Source organism: Leishmania braziliensis, chromosome 4 (genome assembly GCF_000002845.2).
Source record: "Leishmania braziliensis MHOM/BR/75/M2904 complete genome, chromosome 4".
Lineage (NCBI taxonomy): Eukaryota > Euglenozoa > Kinetoplastea > Trypanosomatida > Trypanosomatidae > Leishmania > Leishmania braziliensis.
In genome coordinates, this window is record NC_009297.2 from 319,232 (window position 1) to 335,671 (window position 16,440).

A 16,440-nucleotide genomic window follows, 5' to 3' on the forward strand; every position below is an offset into this window, starting at 1 on the left:
GCGCCCGCCAGTACCGCGTCGCGACTCAGGCATCCAGCATCCCAGACGGCGGAGGTGCTAGCAACGTTGGCGACGTGTCGGACCTCTTCTACACTGTCCTTCCTAGCAGTGTCTTCAAAAAAGATGGGGCAGCCGCGAATGAGGAGCGCGTCATGAGTGTGGAGGCCTACGCGGCAGTGCATCATCCCTTCACCTACACTGCTTCCGTGGAAGAGGTGCTTGATGACCTACACGATCAAATCAGCCAGGAGATGAAAGCATCCACTGCGTCAGCTGCACCCCACAGCCGGCGGCGCATCAACGTGCCAAGCCTTCAAGCCTCCGGCAAGGAAAGCATGGTGGAGAGAACGTCGGTCGATGAAGACGGCCACGGTAGCCATGGTGCTGCTGAGGGTGGTAGGCGCTTTGCCAACGCCCGTGGGAGCCGCAGCGCATCCACCTTCCTGACAACCGAACACGTGAGCGCCCTCTTTTCGCAGCTTTCGCCCGAGGCCTTCGGCTTCGAACCTGCAAAGGAAACACGAACTGTGAAGAAGCGGACAGCGAAGAAGTCAGCAAACAACACCAACGACAGAGCGCAGCTGAGTTTCAAACTGGCAGGAGAGAAGAATCCATGCGCATCTGTGCGTGTGGGCGAGTCCGGTGGCAGAGAAGTCTCGGCGCAACAACGGCAACTGTGGGGAGCGGTGGCACACGCGTGCAGCGGTGTTGATGCCCAGTCGTGGAAGCGAGTGGAGAAGAGAGACGGGGATAAACCGCAAAGAGGCGCAGGGAGGGGGGGGGGGAGTACTGAAGGATAAAAAGAGGTCCGGTGCAGTAGGGGGGGGGGGAGGCAGTGGTGTAGTGCGGTCATGTCGACTGGGCCCTCGGCGAGGGTGCGTCCGGACGGAAAGGCCCACTCGCACAAAAGTGCGCAAGCGCCCAGGTGCGGGAGAGGGCGCTGCGGCGTCCTCCTGGTGAGCAGCGGCGCCGTGCCTCAGGCCCCATACTGTTTTGCTCCTCGCTTCCTCCGCAGTTTCTTATTTGGGTGACGTTGTTGCGCAGCGTCAGGCACTGGCGCACGACCCCAGCACGGCTGACCCCTTCCCATCCTTCCACTCAAGCCTCAGCGAGGGGACAGTACAGCCGTGCGTTCCGAACATGTCATCAAGAGAATCCGCTCCGCGTGTAGAACGGCCCACTCAGAGGTCAACGAAGCCAGCGGATGGTGACGGATTCGCCATATCCATCGCTTCACGTATTACACGCACTCGCGCAACCACGGATGCTGCAGCGCCTCGTAAGCCGTCAGCCGCCGCGACGGGTACTTCTCCAGAAGCCCGCGTAGAAAGGAGGAGCCGAGCGCCGAGACGGGCGGTAGCGACACTTCCGTGATGTGCCCATCAGTCGACACCACACGACCGACGGACGCGTTTGCCGCCTCCACACCAGTTGCGGCGGCGTCTGCAGAGACGTACAGAAGGCGGTCAAGGTCCACCTCCAGCCCGCCCGACGCGCACATGTCGGCGTAAGTGGTGAGTGACGCGCAGAGCTGCTCCACGGTGACGTCAAAGAATGTGTCTGCCGACGCGGCGCTGCTTCTGCCAGCGCTGCTCTCCGCATGGGCGTCCGTCTGCTCCGCACGATAAAGATACGCCGCCACCGCCTCGGCGTGTCGATGCCACTGCTGTGCCTTGGCCGAGGCGGTGGAAGGCGCCGCTGACGTCTCGGCGCGCTCTTGCAGCACGACGCGCACCGACTCTATCACTGACAGCGGAGGTAGGCACGCGACAGCAACAGGGGGGCGGGCAGCCGAACTGGACAGCCGTGGCAATGGCAGCGGCGCAGCACTGCCTGGGGAACCGGCATCGTCTTGCGGCACTGCTGGACGGCGACGGCGTCGCTCGAAGCACAGGGGGGCGTCATAGTCCACCACAGGTGGCCCGTCTGGCCGCCGCGGGTGTTTTTTCGATGGAAACGGCGCCCTCCCCGTCAGCAGCGCGTACGCGATGACGCCGACGGAGTACATGTCGACTGCTGCACTGTACCCTACCTTGTCCGGACGCAGGGCTGGGTTGGTGACCTCAGGGGCTGCATAGATAGGGGTGCCGCAGCTCGTCGTGGCGTCGTTGCGGGAGTAGATGAGCTTCACCCGCTCAGGCACCGCCTCCGTGGTGGCGACTGTCACTGCAGCAGACCGGCCTTCCGCGTCCGGTGGCGTCTGCGAGGTTGTCCCGGTGAAGCCGTGCGGTGTCCCTGTGGGCTCGAACAGCTGTGTCTGCAGGTGGTCGAGCACACGCGAGAGACCGAAATCCATGACCTTGACGACCGGCCACAAGTGCCGTGGTATGTGCACTGTGTGCAGCACCGACAGCGGATTCGTGAATTCCACCGCCTCGCTGTTCTCTTTGCAGGCGTGAGAAGCACACGTGGGCGACGTGGACGCGTCGCTTGCATGGCGTTGGTGGGCGTAGGCGCGGAGTTGATGGATCAACATCTGCAGCTGCAGCGCGTTGAGCGCGTAGCGGTCGCAGGGGCGGTGCAGCATGAGATTCTCGAGCTTCAAGTCACGGTGGATGATGCCCATCGTGTGAAGGTACAGCACCGCCTCAATGACTTGAGCGATAATAGTCTTCACCATAAACTCCGGCAGCGGGCCGCCGACTGAGACGAGGTCGTCGTCGTGGTCGTAGTCGCCGCACGTGGCCGAGTCGTTCATACGGGCACCTGCTTGTCTCCCGCGTTCACGTCGTTTGTAGGTCTGTAGCAGGTCCCATACCTCCCCTCCAGTCGCCTGTTCCATCACCAACGCCAGGTGGTCTGGCTGATCAAACGCCTCGTACAGCGCGGTGACGTTGAGGTGACGCACGGCGAGGAGAACGTTAATTTCACATTGCTGACGGCGGCGGTGCTGCAGCTCTCTTTCATATGTGCGTCGGAGCGCCACGGGGAGGCAGCGGATCAGCTCGCGACGACGCTGCTCACGATCGTGCTGCTGCGGCGATGGTTGTGCATCTCCGCGATCATCTGAGGCGCCGTCGTCTCGTGACGTGTGCTTCGACTTCCGCCATGCGCTGAGCGAGGAAAACGGCGTCAGGGGGGCGGGCATGCTGTCGGCGAGCTGAAGACTGGCGAGTGCACCTGCGGTCCACTCCTCCCGCCTCTGCGCAGCCAGATCGTCGGGCTGCGTCTCCAAGAGCAATAGCTGCTCAATCACAGCGGCCTCTGCGGACGATATCGTCCCCGCCACTGTGCCCGCAGAACCAGTCGTGGCGATTGCGGTGCTCTGTACGCACGATACCGGCACTCCACTTGCACTGCCTTCGCCTTCCTTGGTACGCTGCGGCTGCGGCTGTCGCAGCTGCTGAAGGGCTTCCACCAACATGCGCCGCTTGCGGATGATCTTGACAGCGAACACTTGTGATACCGGGTCCGTCGTGGTTGCTTCCGCCTTCCATGTTGCCTTCAAGGCTGCCGACGCGGACGCGCGCAGCACCGTGGCTGGCGCCTGTTGTTCTTTGCCTCGTATGTAGGCGTCTCGTAGCCGAGCCACCTCTGCCGGGTTCGCCGGCCACTCACTCACGCTGGCGCTGCTGAAGATGTACTCCCAACTCGGGGACCCGCCAGCCGCGATACCACTCCCAGTGGGAAGGAGGGACGCCGACTGCGATGAGGCGGACGCGCTGGTGCGTAAGGTGGCACGGTACACGGCGCCGAATGTTCCCTGGCCCAGTGGATGTGTCCGATCAAGGGAGTAATACTCATCAACGCTGTGGTTGTACATGCGCCGCACCTGCGCCTCGACGTTCCACTGCGCTCTGCAAAGCAGCGCACGCCGTCGTGCGGCCATCTGCCGAGCTTGACGTTGCTGCGGTTCCTTCCTCGCAGCCCTCGCCGTCATGGCAGTGCCTTCATCCGCGCCTTGTGTCGTCGCCACCTCCGGTGGCCGCTGCTGCTCTTTCACCCAACGCACCCACGCGTCCGCGCTGAGGAAGACAAAAGACAAGTTGTAGTCCGCCGTGCGTCGCGGGCCGGCGTTGATGAGCTCCACCGTGTCACCGTCGCGCAGGCGGGCGGAGCAGCCTTTGCCCACCATCCGACCATTGACAAGGCACCCATTCGTGCTGTAGTCAGAGAGCAGAACGTGAGCGTTGACCGACGGTTGCTGCTGCTTCTCGGCGGCGGCGCTGCGGGCGGTTGCACCGCCCCGCGGGTGCGGCGAAGTCGGCGCCTCCGTTGCCGATAGAGGACTGCGGTGAAGACGAGCAACACCCCTGTCCACGGCAATGGTTGCCTCGTCCGTGGCCCTCTGTGCCTCCTCCTTGTCTTCTGCCGCTACTGCGGTGGCCGCCGCAGTAACGGCACCGCGACGACGATCGCTTCCTGGGTGGTAGGTAATGGTGCAATGCACGCTGCTGACACAGGGGTTTGTGATGAAGCCTATGTCGTTGCTGGCAAGGCGACCAAGGCTGACAGTGCAGTTGTTGCCCCGAGTGCCGCACAGAGGCAAGAGGAGGCGGCGTGGTAGGGGGTGCGACTTGTCTCCTCCGTGCTGCAGCGGGGCTGTCGCACTCGTCTCAGCAGGTTCTGGGGAGGATGGTGCGCAGGGGTACTCGTTCTCGCTGTTGGGGCATGCTGGAAAGTAGAGCTTTCGCATCGCCGGTGGAGCACGCCGCCACAACCAGTCCTCTCCCCAGTCGCGCAGGGACGATGAATTCATCGACTCCCTCGCTGACCCCTTTCCCGGCGCGTCTGCCTCTGCCGCAGAGCAGCGGCAACGCTGAGCGTAGGTCAGAAGCCCATTTTCTCTCGACGGCGGGTTCTGCGAAACGAGGACACCCCAGACCTGCACCCCCTCCGAGTCGTCACGTCCTGAGCGAACTCGACACCACCCCACTCCTTCGTGGCGCGGCCTTTTGGGTGCCGCTTGCGAGTTACGGCTGCTGCATCTGCTGGTGTGATTGCCCGCCGAAGCTGGTGCGTACATCGAGAACTGCTCACATAGAGAGAGAGAGAGAGGCTGCAAGAGTGTTAATGAGTGTGGGTAGCAGGGACGCGTGTCCAGGGGGGGGGGGCAGGGGGTGCACGACTTTGTATGTGGCTGTGCGACTTTGCGCGTGCGCTTTATGTATGCGATGTGTGGCCTCTTTCCTCTGTGAGAGGGCGGGCGGGGGGTGGGTGGGTGTGGGGGAGTGGAGTGGGCCGGAGACAAGACGAGTGATGAGGCGCCAGGAGGCAGACACGACGTCTGTGCGGTAATGGAGGGAAACAAGAGGCGTGATCGTGGAGAGGTGGCCTCTTGTATGCCCTATATATGCTCGGAAGCACGTGTCTGCCAAACGGATGACCAAGCAGCACTGCACACCCCCAAGAAAAAAACAGTGGAAAGCGCCGGAGGTGACGATGGCGATCATGTCTGTTGTGTGCCTGCGTCTATTGTCTGAAGAGGCTACACACACACACGCAGACACACACCGTTGCTGGGGTTGTTTATCTTTCGTGTAGAACCTAAACAGAGACGTGTGCGTGCTGTTGCTCCCCTTTCCCTACTACCCTCACGCCGGCGTCAGGCCAAGCGAGGGACTGCGGCAGGAAGGAGAAAAAGCCGAGCAAAGAAGCCCAGACACGCACACGCCCACGCGCAGAAACAAGAGCGCAGGTTTACATACACGCGCAAGTGAGGGAGCGAGCGAAAAGGCACAGAACAGACGAGCATCCGCATCTTTCTCTTCATTGTCTTCTCCGTGTCCGCTCGTGCTTAGCTTGATGAGGTGTGTGTATGTGTGTGTGTGTGTGGGGGGGGGGGGGTGGGACGGCGAATGGCGAGGGGCGGTGCGCGCCGTTGAGCTGTGCGTGTGCGTGCATCCAAGTCACGTGTGTGGTCCGCATGTTGTCCCCCTTCTTCCCTTTCTAGTCCCGCTGTCCTTTTCCGTTGTTTCATTCGCCTCTTCTCGTGAAGGTGCGCTCGCCCGCCCACCCGCTTTGCCTATGCGTCACTTCTCTCGGCGATGCGTGCGGCTGGGTCGTTCACGCAGGGAGAGGGGGAAAACTCGCCTCGCTTCTTGTACTTTCAAACTTGGTCTACAGGAGGAAAATAAACATACCCATGCGCGCACAGTCCCGTGCACGCATGCCCCCCATTTGCCCTCGTCGGGATTACTAGCACTGGCCTACTGGCAGGGGGGCTACGCCTGGGGCGGCGGCATCGGGTGTTCGCTCTGGCACTGCGTGAAGTAGTCCCACGCCCACTTGCAGCCGTCGGCGGACTCGGGGTTCGCCTCAAGGCACTTGGAGTAGCCCACAAGTTGTGGCGTGCAGGCGTACCCCTCCTGCTGCGCGGCCTGCGCCAGCTGCTGCGCCTCTGCAGGCTGCGTCGGCGCCTGGTTGTTGTGGCCGTAGAGGTAGTTGCTGATGCCGTGGCCCAGCACGCTGCCACCGGCGACGGCCGCCATCGTGCCGAGGATGCCACTGCCGCCACCGCCGGCCATCGGACGTTGCACATAAATGTTCGTAACGCCGTTCGGCTGCTGCGGGTGTGCCTGCGCCTGCGGGTGGGGTGTCGACTGGTGGAGCGGCGCCGCCGCCTTCGGTGGCGGGTGCGGTGCGGCGGCGGAGGCGTGGCGGCTGCTGCCACCGCTGGTACGAGGAGCTGCACGGGAGCGAGCCATTCGGTTAGTTGTTAGGTGGGTGAAGAGAGAGAGGTTGCGGGACGAGAAGAACCTAGCAAAGTGAGCGCTGATGCGTGAGTGAAGTTGGGCACAAGAGAGATGGGAGGATGAGACGACTGTTCCAACTCAGCAAGACCACCCGTGAAAACGAAAGCCGAGGGGTGGATGAGTGGTGAATCCCCCCATGGGCGAGTAGCCCGAGAGCAGGGGGAGGAGGAGAGAGGGCGAGAGTGTGGTGAAGAGTGACAGAGATGAGGAGGGCGCAGGCACGGGTGTAGCGAACCGCTCTGCATGCAAGGGGAGACAACGTAGGTTGCGCAAACATTCACGCCTAAAGCGTCGTGTCCCCACATATCACGTCAGACAGCGAGGGATTGGGAGTGGAGTGACCAGGAGAGAGACCAAAGACATGCAGCGCTCCAGATGAGGGGGAGGGTGGAGAGGAGTGAAGAAGAGAGATGTTCCGACTCAACTGTGTGCGTGCCCAGTGCGTTGCGACGCCCATCTGGGGACAGTTGAAAGGCGCCAAACGGCTTGCACCACTTCCCCTCAGCTTATCCCCCCTCCCAATCTGCACACCGACACACACACACACACACACACACACACACACACACACACACACACACCCTTCCGCTGCGCGCGCTGTTGATCACCTCTTTGGCTCGTTTTTGGTTTCCTTTCTCTGTTTCGTGAGCTCCCAATCTGCACACGTACACACACCCCTCGAGCGTAGATGCACTACTTTGGTGCTTTCATGTCTGACTTCGATGAGATTCACAAGGAGAGGAAAAAAAAGCTTTGCTCAGTCGTTTTCTTGGCTTTTTATAGCGAACCCACTCATTGCCCCCTCCCCCCTCCCCCCGCTCACCATCTGCGTCGGTACCGACAAGTAGATGCACGCGGGGGTGAGTGGGCCCGCCCCGTCATCCAACACCGTCAAGCACATACAGAAATATACACGCACACGCACACGCACACGCACACACAACACAGAGTTTCATATATGACTGCTCGTGTATTCGCACGCGCAGCTCAACGCCTACAGCAACGGACCTGAAGAGGAAAGAGGGCATGGGGGTGGGGAACTCATCTCTGTTCATTTCTACATACCTCCTTAGGAATGACGCAGAGAGAGAGAGAGAGAGACAGACCTACACACAAGGTATCATTGCTGTCATACTTCACGGCTTGGCATACATGCGAGTCCACTCGCGGGCCGTCTGCATCGCACCGGCCTCGTCATCCTTCCAATGCTCCGCGACGTCGTTTGCCAGCGGGTCGTCTGGGTTAGGGCTCGACATGAGGATCTGAATAGACAGCAGCACCTTGTTGATCAGCAGCGCCGGCGACCACTTGTCCTTGATGATGTCGAGGCAAATGCGACCCACCTTGTCTACGTTTGGATGATAAATGCGCGTGAGAAAGCGCACTTTTGGCGGCTTCATCGGGTACTCCTCCGGCAGAAAAAGCTCCAGGCGGAAGAGACCGCCCTCATAGCACGACTGTGGCGGTCCCTGGATTGTCACCATGAAGTAGCGCGGGTTCTCATTGGTCGGCGTGGCCGTGATGCCGGGCGGGCATTCCCTCTGCAGTTTCTCCGTCTCCTTGATAATGCGTGTCGTGAGCATGGCTCCCGGCGACGGAGGAGAGGAGGAGGAGGAGGAGGAGGAGGAGGGGGGGGGGTCGGGAAAGGAGGTCTCACAGACGAGCTGCTGCGGTCTGCTGCTGCGTACTGCCAGTGGCAAGTGCCTCGGTCACGAGCGACGCCGATGGTCTGTAGGCACTGATGGACACGCACAGGCGTCGGTTGATGACTGCAAGAGCGAGGGAGGGAGGGGAGGGGGAGGGGTAACGGGACGGACGGAAGTGGAGAGGGGGGAGGGCGAGTGCGTGCGTGCTTGATGGAGAGGAAAAGAGTGAGTGACTCAAAGCACAACGTGGCTGCCAACAAACGCACCGTTTTGCTTTACACCAGAGGGGAGGAGGAGGGGGGCGGGCGCACGCACGCACGCTTCGTCTCTCTCACGCACGCTCGCAAGCACGTACTCTTCCACACACACACACACGAGGGAAGGGAGGGGGTGGGAGAGAGAGCGGGATGGATTGACGTTGGAGACGATAGCACACACACACACACGACGCACGGACTAATAAGGGAGCCAAGGGGCCAATAAAGAGATCGCGGGTTCAGTAAAATATGAGGCGAGGAGAGAGGGGAAAAGCTAATGCGGTGTGCGTACGATGAACGTGCAGGGGGAGAGGGGAGGGAAGGGAGTGGAGTAGAGGAGCGAAGCGATGCACAGAAGTGTGTAGGTGCCATGATGATGACTGCGAAGAGCGCAGCAGAGGCTCGTCGTTGGTAGCGCGCACGCCGAAGCGCTTGGTGTTGGCACATCGATAGGAGGGGCGGAGAGGGAAGAGTACCGCGAATCCTCTGACAAGCCGGTGACCTCCCAAGGTGGACGTGTGTTGGTATGCGTGTAGCAGCAGAGGAAGTGACACACACACACACACACATGCGTACCTGCGTCATCTGAAGCTTGACGCTTTGCCACCACCGTGCAACACCGCCTCTGCCTTGAAACCCTCTCCGGTATCCACTGGCCCTCGCCGCTTCCGCCTGTCCCGCTCACCTCTCCATCACCAGGAAACACTGTGAAGAGAGCGGCGAGGTAGGAATGCGAGTAAGAGACAGAGGGAAACGACTGAGAGGGGCGAGGGTGGGAGAGATAGCGCGCGAGGTGGCTACATCGGGCAGAGAGAGAGAGAGAGTAATGGTTTCACTTCCACCTGGCATAGGGTACACGCACACACCCAGACGCAGGACGTCGATAGAACTAATGTGGCGGGGTGTGGCGGATACTGCCGGAGTGAAAGGAGAGGGAATAGAGAACAAGACAAGGAAACTATGAAAGAGGGAGAGAGAGGGCCTGGGGTACGCGCGCGTGTGTGTGCCAAAGACTATACATGAAGATGCGCGCGTGTGTGTGTGTGTGGGTGGGGGTCTGTGATGCGGGGGCGCACACGCATGGGCTGGAGAGCGGGGTGCGGGCGCGGCGAGAGAACACTGGTGGCGTACATCAACGGAAGAGCGACGCAACACCCGCAAAGAGGGCCGTGTGGGTGGGGCGGTGCCGGAGGGAGAGAGAGGCGAAGAGAAGGAAAGACCAGGAGGGGTAAACCAAACAGGCAACGCTGGCGGACTTGCGCAGCAGCAGCGTTGCCATCGACGCTACGTGTGTTATGGCAGCTGCGCTGAGTGAATACTCCCACTTGCCTCCTCTCCCCTTCATCGCACACGGATCACCCTGGCAGGGAGCTACGACGTGCGGCATCCTGCGCCATCTTCACCCGCTCCGTGTGCGCTGTCAGTCGCTCTTGCAAGCTTGTTTCGAAATTCACTCGCTCGCGACTCACCGCCAGCTCCCGCGCCTTCTGCTCCTCTACCCACATTCTCAGCGCTGCCTTGTGTGCCGTCACGTACGCCAGCCGCGACCGTAGCTCCGCCACTTCGCTCTCGAGGACTTTGCACTGCACTACCGTCGCTTCTCGCACGTCTTGGCCGTCTAGCAGATGCTCTTGCGTGGCTTTGGAGCGTTCGCGAGCGAGGATGGCGCAGGCGTCGATGGAGAGCTGTGCCTCGTCGAGGAGGCGCCGGAGAAGGACGCCGCGCTCTGGAAGATCGACGGTCACCTGCCGGATGAGCTCCTCACCGAGAAGGCTTAGTTGCACTAACGTCCGCTCCTTGTTCAGCTCCACCACATTTAGCGTCGAAAAGACGGTAGCCGAGCCGCCGCCGCTAGCCGACATGGCGGCCGGTTGCGCTGGCAGCGGCTTCAGTGTGCGCGTGCAGACCTGCTTGTCTGGGGTGGCGAGGATGATCGTAGTTGCTGGCGCTTTCTGACCCTTCGCGGAGGCTGCCTTCATGCTGCTACTGCTGCTGCTGGCGTTCTCCTGTTTGAGCCGTGTGCCCGGAGACAGACCAGATGCTGCCGGGGCCGATGCGGTGTGCCGCTGCTGTTTTGGGGCTGGCTGATGGGCGGTGCTCGTGCGAATGAGCTTCAGTGGACGACCGCAGCATCGCGCCCGCACCGTGTCCAGCACCTCGTTCAGTGTCTGCTCTAGCTTCAAGAGGTAATCACGCGGCGCCTGCACGTCACTCGTCCGCTCGAGAATGACTAAGACAACGCCGACCGGTGCCTCCATATACTCGCCGGCGAGCGCCTCACGAAGAGCCTCCATTTCTTCCAGTCCCTTCACGTCGTTCGGGTGCGCCTCCTGGTGACGACGAAGATGGGCTTGGCGACGCTGAGCAGCCTGGCGCCTCTGGTGCACCGCCACGGCTGTCGCATGGTGGACGGAGTAGTAGAGGAAGAGCCGCGGCGGCAGCACCGCATCCAAGGTGGAGCGCAACGTCGTCGTCACCACTGGCACTCGCTCGACGGCAGCTACCGAGCCATTTGCGGTGCGCAATGCCACATTCTTCACCCCACTGGCGACGCCGCTGCTAGCGAGGGAGGCAGCAGCAGGTGTACTTTCCGTCGGCGACACGCCCACGAGCAAGTCGCGCACGTACGGTGGCAAGTGTACGACCGCGTCGACTGCGGTCTCATCCGGCTTCGCATCACGCAATGAGTCCTCCAGAGAGACCATCTCACGCAGCAGCTCAACGTACTCAACGGTACCGGAAGGAACTTCGCGCATGCCGCTCAGACACGCGGCCACGGTGAAGCTGCGCCGCGCTTCGTCGCGGTCAACGCTGTCCGCACCGTCGGCAGGCGTAGGGGAGGAGAAAAAATACTCTAGAAGCTGCTCTGTCGCCCGCGTGCGGTACAGCTGGTGCTCCGACACGGGTGCCAGGACTGGCGCGCCTTGCACGGCATCCTCTGCCTCATGGTCGGCCCGCTTCTCTGTTGACGCTGCAGACTGCTGCTGCTGCTGCTGCTCGTCGGTGCTCTCTGGCCCGTGTGCTGCTGTGGCTGCGGTGGGGTCTTCCTCATCCTCTTCCGGATGCATCAATGCTGTCTTGCAGCTGCGCGCCTGACCCACCGCAATGGGCAGCAGCCGCACGACCATGTCGGACACGTGCGCGTGCTGGTATGGTGGCGGTGGGTGAGAAGCGGCATCGACCGTGGGCGGTGCGGGGGACGTGAGCGGGTTGTCCTTGGTGCTAAAGCTGTCCGCATCCACACAAGTCTGATGCGTGGCCTGCCGCTGCCGGAACTGAAGTTGGTGACAGACTGCAGGCAGCACGTCTTTGAAGCGGAGGGGCAGGTGGGCAATGACGCACGGGTCGTCGCGGGCGGTGAGCGTCAGCGGTGCGTCCTGCGCGAACACGACGGCGAGGGGGTCCTCGGGGCACTTGTCCTGCACGCCAACAGTACTGAGGCCCACCTGCAACATCGCGTCATCCAGTGCGTCCCTATCACTGTGTTTACCGGCAACATCGCCATTGCCGTTGACGTCGCGCACAGAGCGAATCGCCCCTGCGCGGCGCGTCTTGACTGCCCTCATGCGTTGTTTTGTCTCGATTTTTCCACGTTTTTCCCCCTTTTCGGTGTTGTGGCGCGTCACACCTTCGCGCGAGGACGTCTTCCCCCCCTCTCGGGTGCTGGCCGGGATGCGGAGGAGCAGAGACGAAAGTACCGCGCGACACACGGACAGGCAGACGGGTAGACGCACGCACGACCAACAAGTGCGAGGCGAGGAGGCGCCTCTCGTTTGCTTCTCCTGTCGGTCCGCTTCGCTGCTACTGTGCTACGCGCCTGTGCTCTCTCCCGCTCCTTTCACTTTCTTTTCGTTCTCAAGTTAACCTCTCAGCACCTCAGCCGTGCGTGTGAGCACGTCGTTCATGAGTATGGAGGATGGTTAGCAAAGGGGGGAGGAGGAGGAGAGAGAGAGAGAGTTGTGCGTGGCGAGGGTAGGGGGAGGGAGGAGGAGAACGGGGAGGTGGGCGATGTGTCCCGCAGGGAGTACCGATCTCATTCAGGAACAACACGGAGTCCACACGAAAGAGAGGAGAGCGGTGAGCATCCACCCGCTACTACTCACGGTACAACTCCTGCGCGCGTGATGTTGCTGCCTTGATATCCACTCTCTCCCTGAGTGGAGGCCATGCAGCGAGCAAGCGAGAGAGAGAGAGAAAGGAGGCGGAGGCGGAGGTGTGTGTGTATGTGTGGGGATAGCACGAAGTGTGCTGTTCGGGTTTCACATGGATTTTCCTTCTTGGCCCGCTTGTAGTGCGGTTGTGGATGGTTGCACAGAGCGGGGGGAAGACGGAGGCACAGCAGCTGGAGTGTAGCAGAGATGGGGCGTACAAGACTATAAAGAAGCGAAATACCCGCTAGGCAAGCAAGAGCTGCCTCGTGTTGTTATTGGGCGTGCGTGTGCAGGGGTGGCAAGGAGAGCGGTGGCGTCTGCTGCGGCGGTGAGGTGTGCGTGCGTGTGTGTTGGGCATCGTGCCTACTCCCCATCACTTTGCGCGAAATCATGACATCGATAGAGAGAGAGAGAGGACGGGGAAAGACGGTACGGTGTAGTCATGGCCGCCTCTCCGCCTCTCGCAACCACATGTGGAGAAGCTGCACCAGTCGACGTAGCTCTGTCTGTGCTTCAGCGTCTGCGGCGGCCACGTCTGCGACGTGAGCACGCCGCGAATCCACCCCGTCGCCGCTGCGGCTACTGCACTGCGCTGGGAAGGGAGGTGGTGGCACTGCTGCGTGAGAGTGAGCGTTCATGGCGCGCGGTGCCACACATGTCACGGCCCAGTGCAGTGGTACACCACCGCCGACCACCGCTACGGCGACGCCGAAGAGCGGGTGCCGGGACATTACCGCAGAGAGCTGTGCCACGATCGTTGCCGAGACTGGCACTGGCACTTCCACGTTCGCAGCTGAAGCGCCTGTGGCTGCAGCAACAGCTTGGGACTCACGTGAAGGATGCTGCAAGCCGCCGCATTCATGAGAAACCCTCGCACCGTGATCTTCCGGCGAACTTTGGCGCCATCTGCGAGTCTGACAAGTTGTTGGAGGCGGCGCCTCGGTCCTCTCCGCTGCCACGGCAGGGGCGGACGCACGGTTGGCAAACACGCAGGGCAGGGTCATGAGACGTATGGCCAGCAGCACGACTTGGTGCACTCGGCTAGAGTGCACACAGGCCCATGTGGCGTCATCATCGCTGCCCACAGCTCTCAGAGCCGCAGCGTCGTCTTTCTCTTCCTCCGCCATTCGCGCGAGCAACGTGCGATCTTGGCGAAACTGCTCGATGTAGAGCTGTAGCACTTCCACCGCCACGGCGCACCACAGCGGCAGGTGCGCAATCTGACCCTGCAGCTCTCCATACACGAAGGCCTCCATCATGCACAGCGAGGACGCGACGTTGTCGCTCTCCTCTGCGCTCGCTGTGTGGCGAGGCCTCGGAGGAATGGAGAGCAGACGGACGCGCAGGCGGGCGAGCGCAGTGCGTTCAAATTGCGTCCCACCTGCAGGAACTGGAGGCGCTGTGACGGCGCTATCATGGGTGGCGTGCAGCAGCATGCCTTCCACAGCGGCGTTGTGCAGCCGCATGGACGCCGCGGCGCGCGCGAGCGGTGACAAAGCGGGGGATTTCGAGAACTGCGAAGTTGGCGACGGCGGTACGAGCCGCCACGTATGCGACGCGGAGGACGGGAGCACCTCCAGCCGCGGGACAAGCAGCACTAAAGAGACGCACTGCTCCAGCTGCTTCCACGCGAGCAGGACGCTCGCCATCACCGCCCACAGCCTCTCCGTCTCATCGCAGAAGTGAGCGTAGTTGCAAAGTGGGTTTGCTTCAGCGTCGTCGTCTCTGCTCTTCCCCGGCTGCGACTGCTGCGTCGTAAATCCTCTCGAGCTACTCTGCGTGCCTGACGGCGCTGGTTGAGGTGGCGCCCCAGTTGAGGTGGCGCCTGGCGGCGAGGCGGACGAGCGCCCACAGCCTCGCCGTGTCGCGCGTAGTCCCCAGCGCCGTCGCTGGCGAGACATCACAGAACTTCGACGCGCGCTGGAGGCCTGCACAAATCCTGAGAGTGTCTGCACCGCCAACAGCGGCAGCAGCGCTGTTGGTGAGGTGCCCTGAACCCGCGGGAGGTGGGGCGGGGGAGGGGTGGCGGAGAGCAAAGGTGCCCGCACTGGTCCTGTGCCGGGAGCGCGCCATCCATCATGGGGAGGAAGAGGGGCGCAGCGTGCGTGTTGAGGCGGCTGCCTCTGGGCATGCGGGCGGCCGAACACCGCTGCCCTCGCCTCCTCAAGCGCGTAGCGCTCGCCACTGTGCTGCGTACTGTTCATCGACGACTCGCCAGCTCGGTAGTCGTCGCCGTCATGCTGCCGCAACGGTGTATAGCGATGATGATGGCGGTAGTACAGGAGATGAAACCTATAAAGGGCGGGGTCGAGCAGCTGTCCTGCAGCCAAGCAGCCACACATGCAGGTAGCGTCGCCCATACTCCTGGCGAGCGACGGTAGAGCTGCTGTTGGCTCGGGCGATGCACTGACCGCAGTCTGCCACGCCTCCTCGCAGGCGTGCACAAACGCACTTATCTCTGTCGCCGTCGTCGCTGCGATATCCTGCAGCACCGCCACAGGCAGCACTGGTGGTGGTGCTGCACGCATGGCATCCAGCGCCGCACAGACGCCGAGACCCAGTGAGAGGCAGGCACTCGCGTCACGTGGGTAGTGCGTCAGGAGGTTCCACAGGTGTTCCTGCTGTCGCAGCTGCTGCCACCGATGCGAGGCGTGACAGCTTGTGACGCTGCAGCAACGGTGCTCGTCGGCGCCGTGCCTGCTCGTGGTGTGGCTAGCAGACAGCCGCCGTTGGAAAGATGGCGACGGTGCACGCCGCGGCGGGCGAGGAGGGCAGGGCGGCGTAGCGTCCCACGTGCGTTCCTCCGCGAGTGGCCGTCGATGCAGATCTGATTGGGGCTGCAGCGCCGTCATCGCCTGGCAACCCCAGCGTACCGAGAGGAAGCGAGTACACACGTTGCCATCTGTGGGAGAAGGCACCCCTGTTGCTGCCGCTACGGGCGATAAGGGCGGTGCCCAGGAGAGGTAGTGGCGGAGAAGATTGGCTAATGTCGCAGGAATGTCATGCGTATGCGGGCGGGCGCACGCGCGAGGGGTTCGCGGCGGCGGCGGGCGCAGTGAGACATCCGGTCGCCGTCCTTCGGTTGCCGACCCCAGCCGGTGGCCGATACACTGCCTCCACTTGGCGCTGACGTCATGGTGCGAGGCTCTACTTAGAGGATGAGCTCGTGTGCGAGGATTCCAAGACAGCTCGGCTCTGCGCTCCTCGTCGTCATCAGCACTTGCCGCTCTGGAGCTGCCGCCGTTACCATCCTCGACCGTGAGGCTGCTGAGACTGACCCCTGTTGACTGTGTATCTTCGCCAAACACCCCATCTTCGCTCGCCTGTTTGCGCCCGGAGTGCGCACACGCGAGGCGTTGCTGTGGTGGCAAGGAGAATTCTGGCACTGATCCCGAGCGCGGCCGCCGACGATGCCAAGACGCACATTGCAGCAAGCCTCGATGCTTCTGTGGTAGGGCAACGTGGCGCTGCTGTTCAAGAGTCGCTTCTGGCGATGAGGCGCGAGTCGTGGCGCTCACAATGTCGACCTCCTCGATTGAATCCGTAGCGAGTGTGTGACGTGTAAGCGAGCCGGCATTGCCGCTCGCGCACTGCGGGCGACCGTTCAGAAGGTGCGCCACGTTCTCTGACATCGGTGTGCATCTCAGTGCATGTGGCTGTGCGAGCGTTTCTTCAGCTTCCTACACACACA

The 16,440-nt window shown here is 62.2% G+C and overlaps 5 protein-coding genes across 5 annotated transcripts; all 5 read right to left on the reverse strand.

Moving 5' to 3' along the window:
• Positions 1-1,240: 1,240 nt before the first annotated feature.
• On the reverse strand, positions 1,241-4,966 carry LBRM_04_0860 (serine-threonine protein kinase-like protein; the record flags this gene model as incomplete). The annotated part of the gene is made up of 1 exon (XM_001561719.1): positions 1,241-4,966. One exon carries the CDS (start codon positions 4,964-4,966, stop codon positions 1,241-1,243), a length of 3,726 nt encoding a protein of 1,241 aa, XP_001561769.1.
• A 1,198-nt stretch (positions 4,967-6,164) lies between these two features.
• Positions 6,165-6,647, reverse strand: LBRM_04_0870 (conserved hypothetical protein; the record flags this gene model as incomplete). Its single annotated transcript, XM_001561720.1, has 1 exon — positions 6,165-6,647. The coding sequence occupies one exon, from the start codon at positions 6,645-6,647 to the stop codon at positions 6,165-6,167; it is 483 nt and encodes a 160-aa protein (XP_001561770.1).
• A 1,184-nt stretch (positions 6,648-7,831) lies between these two features.
• On the reverse strand, positions 7,832-8,278 carry LBRM_04_0880 (putative ubiquitin-conjugating enzyme e2; the record flags this gene model as incomplete). Its single annotated transcript, XM_001561721.1, has 1 exon — positions 7,832-8,278. The coding sequence occupies one exon, from the start codon at positions 8,276-8,278 to the stop codon at positions 7,832-7,834; it is 447 nt and encodes a 148-aa protein (XP_001561771.1).
• Positions 8,279-9,953: 1,675 nt separating this feature from the next.
• On the reverse strand, positions 9,954-12,164 carry LBRM_04_0890 (hypothetical protein; the record flags this gene model as incomplete). The annotated part of the gene is made up of 1 exon (XM_001561722.2): positions 9,954-12,164. The coding sequence occupies one exon, from the start codon at positions 12,162-12,164 to the stop codon at positions 9,954-9,956; it is 2,211 nt and encodes a 736-aa protein (XP_001561772.2).
• Positions 12,165-13,189: 1,025 nt separating this feature from the next.
• LBRM_04_0900 (conserved hypothetical protein) lies at positions 13,190-16,381 on the reverse strand (the record flags this gene model as incomplete). Its single annotated transcript, XM_001561723.2, has 1 exon — positions 13,190-16,381. The coding sequence occupies one exon, from the start codon at positions 16,379-16,381 to the stop codon at positions 13,190-13,192; it is 3,192 nt and encodes a 1,063-aa protein (XP_001561773.2).
• Positions 16,382-16,440: the final 59 nt, after the last annotated feature.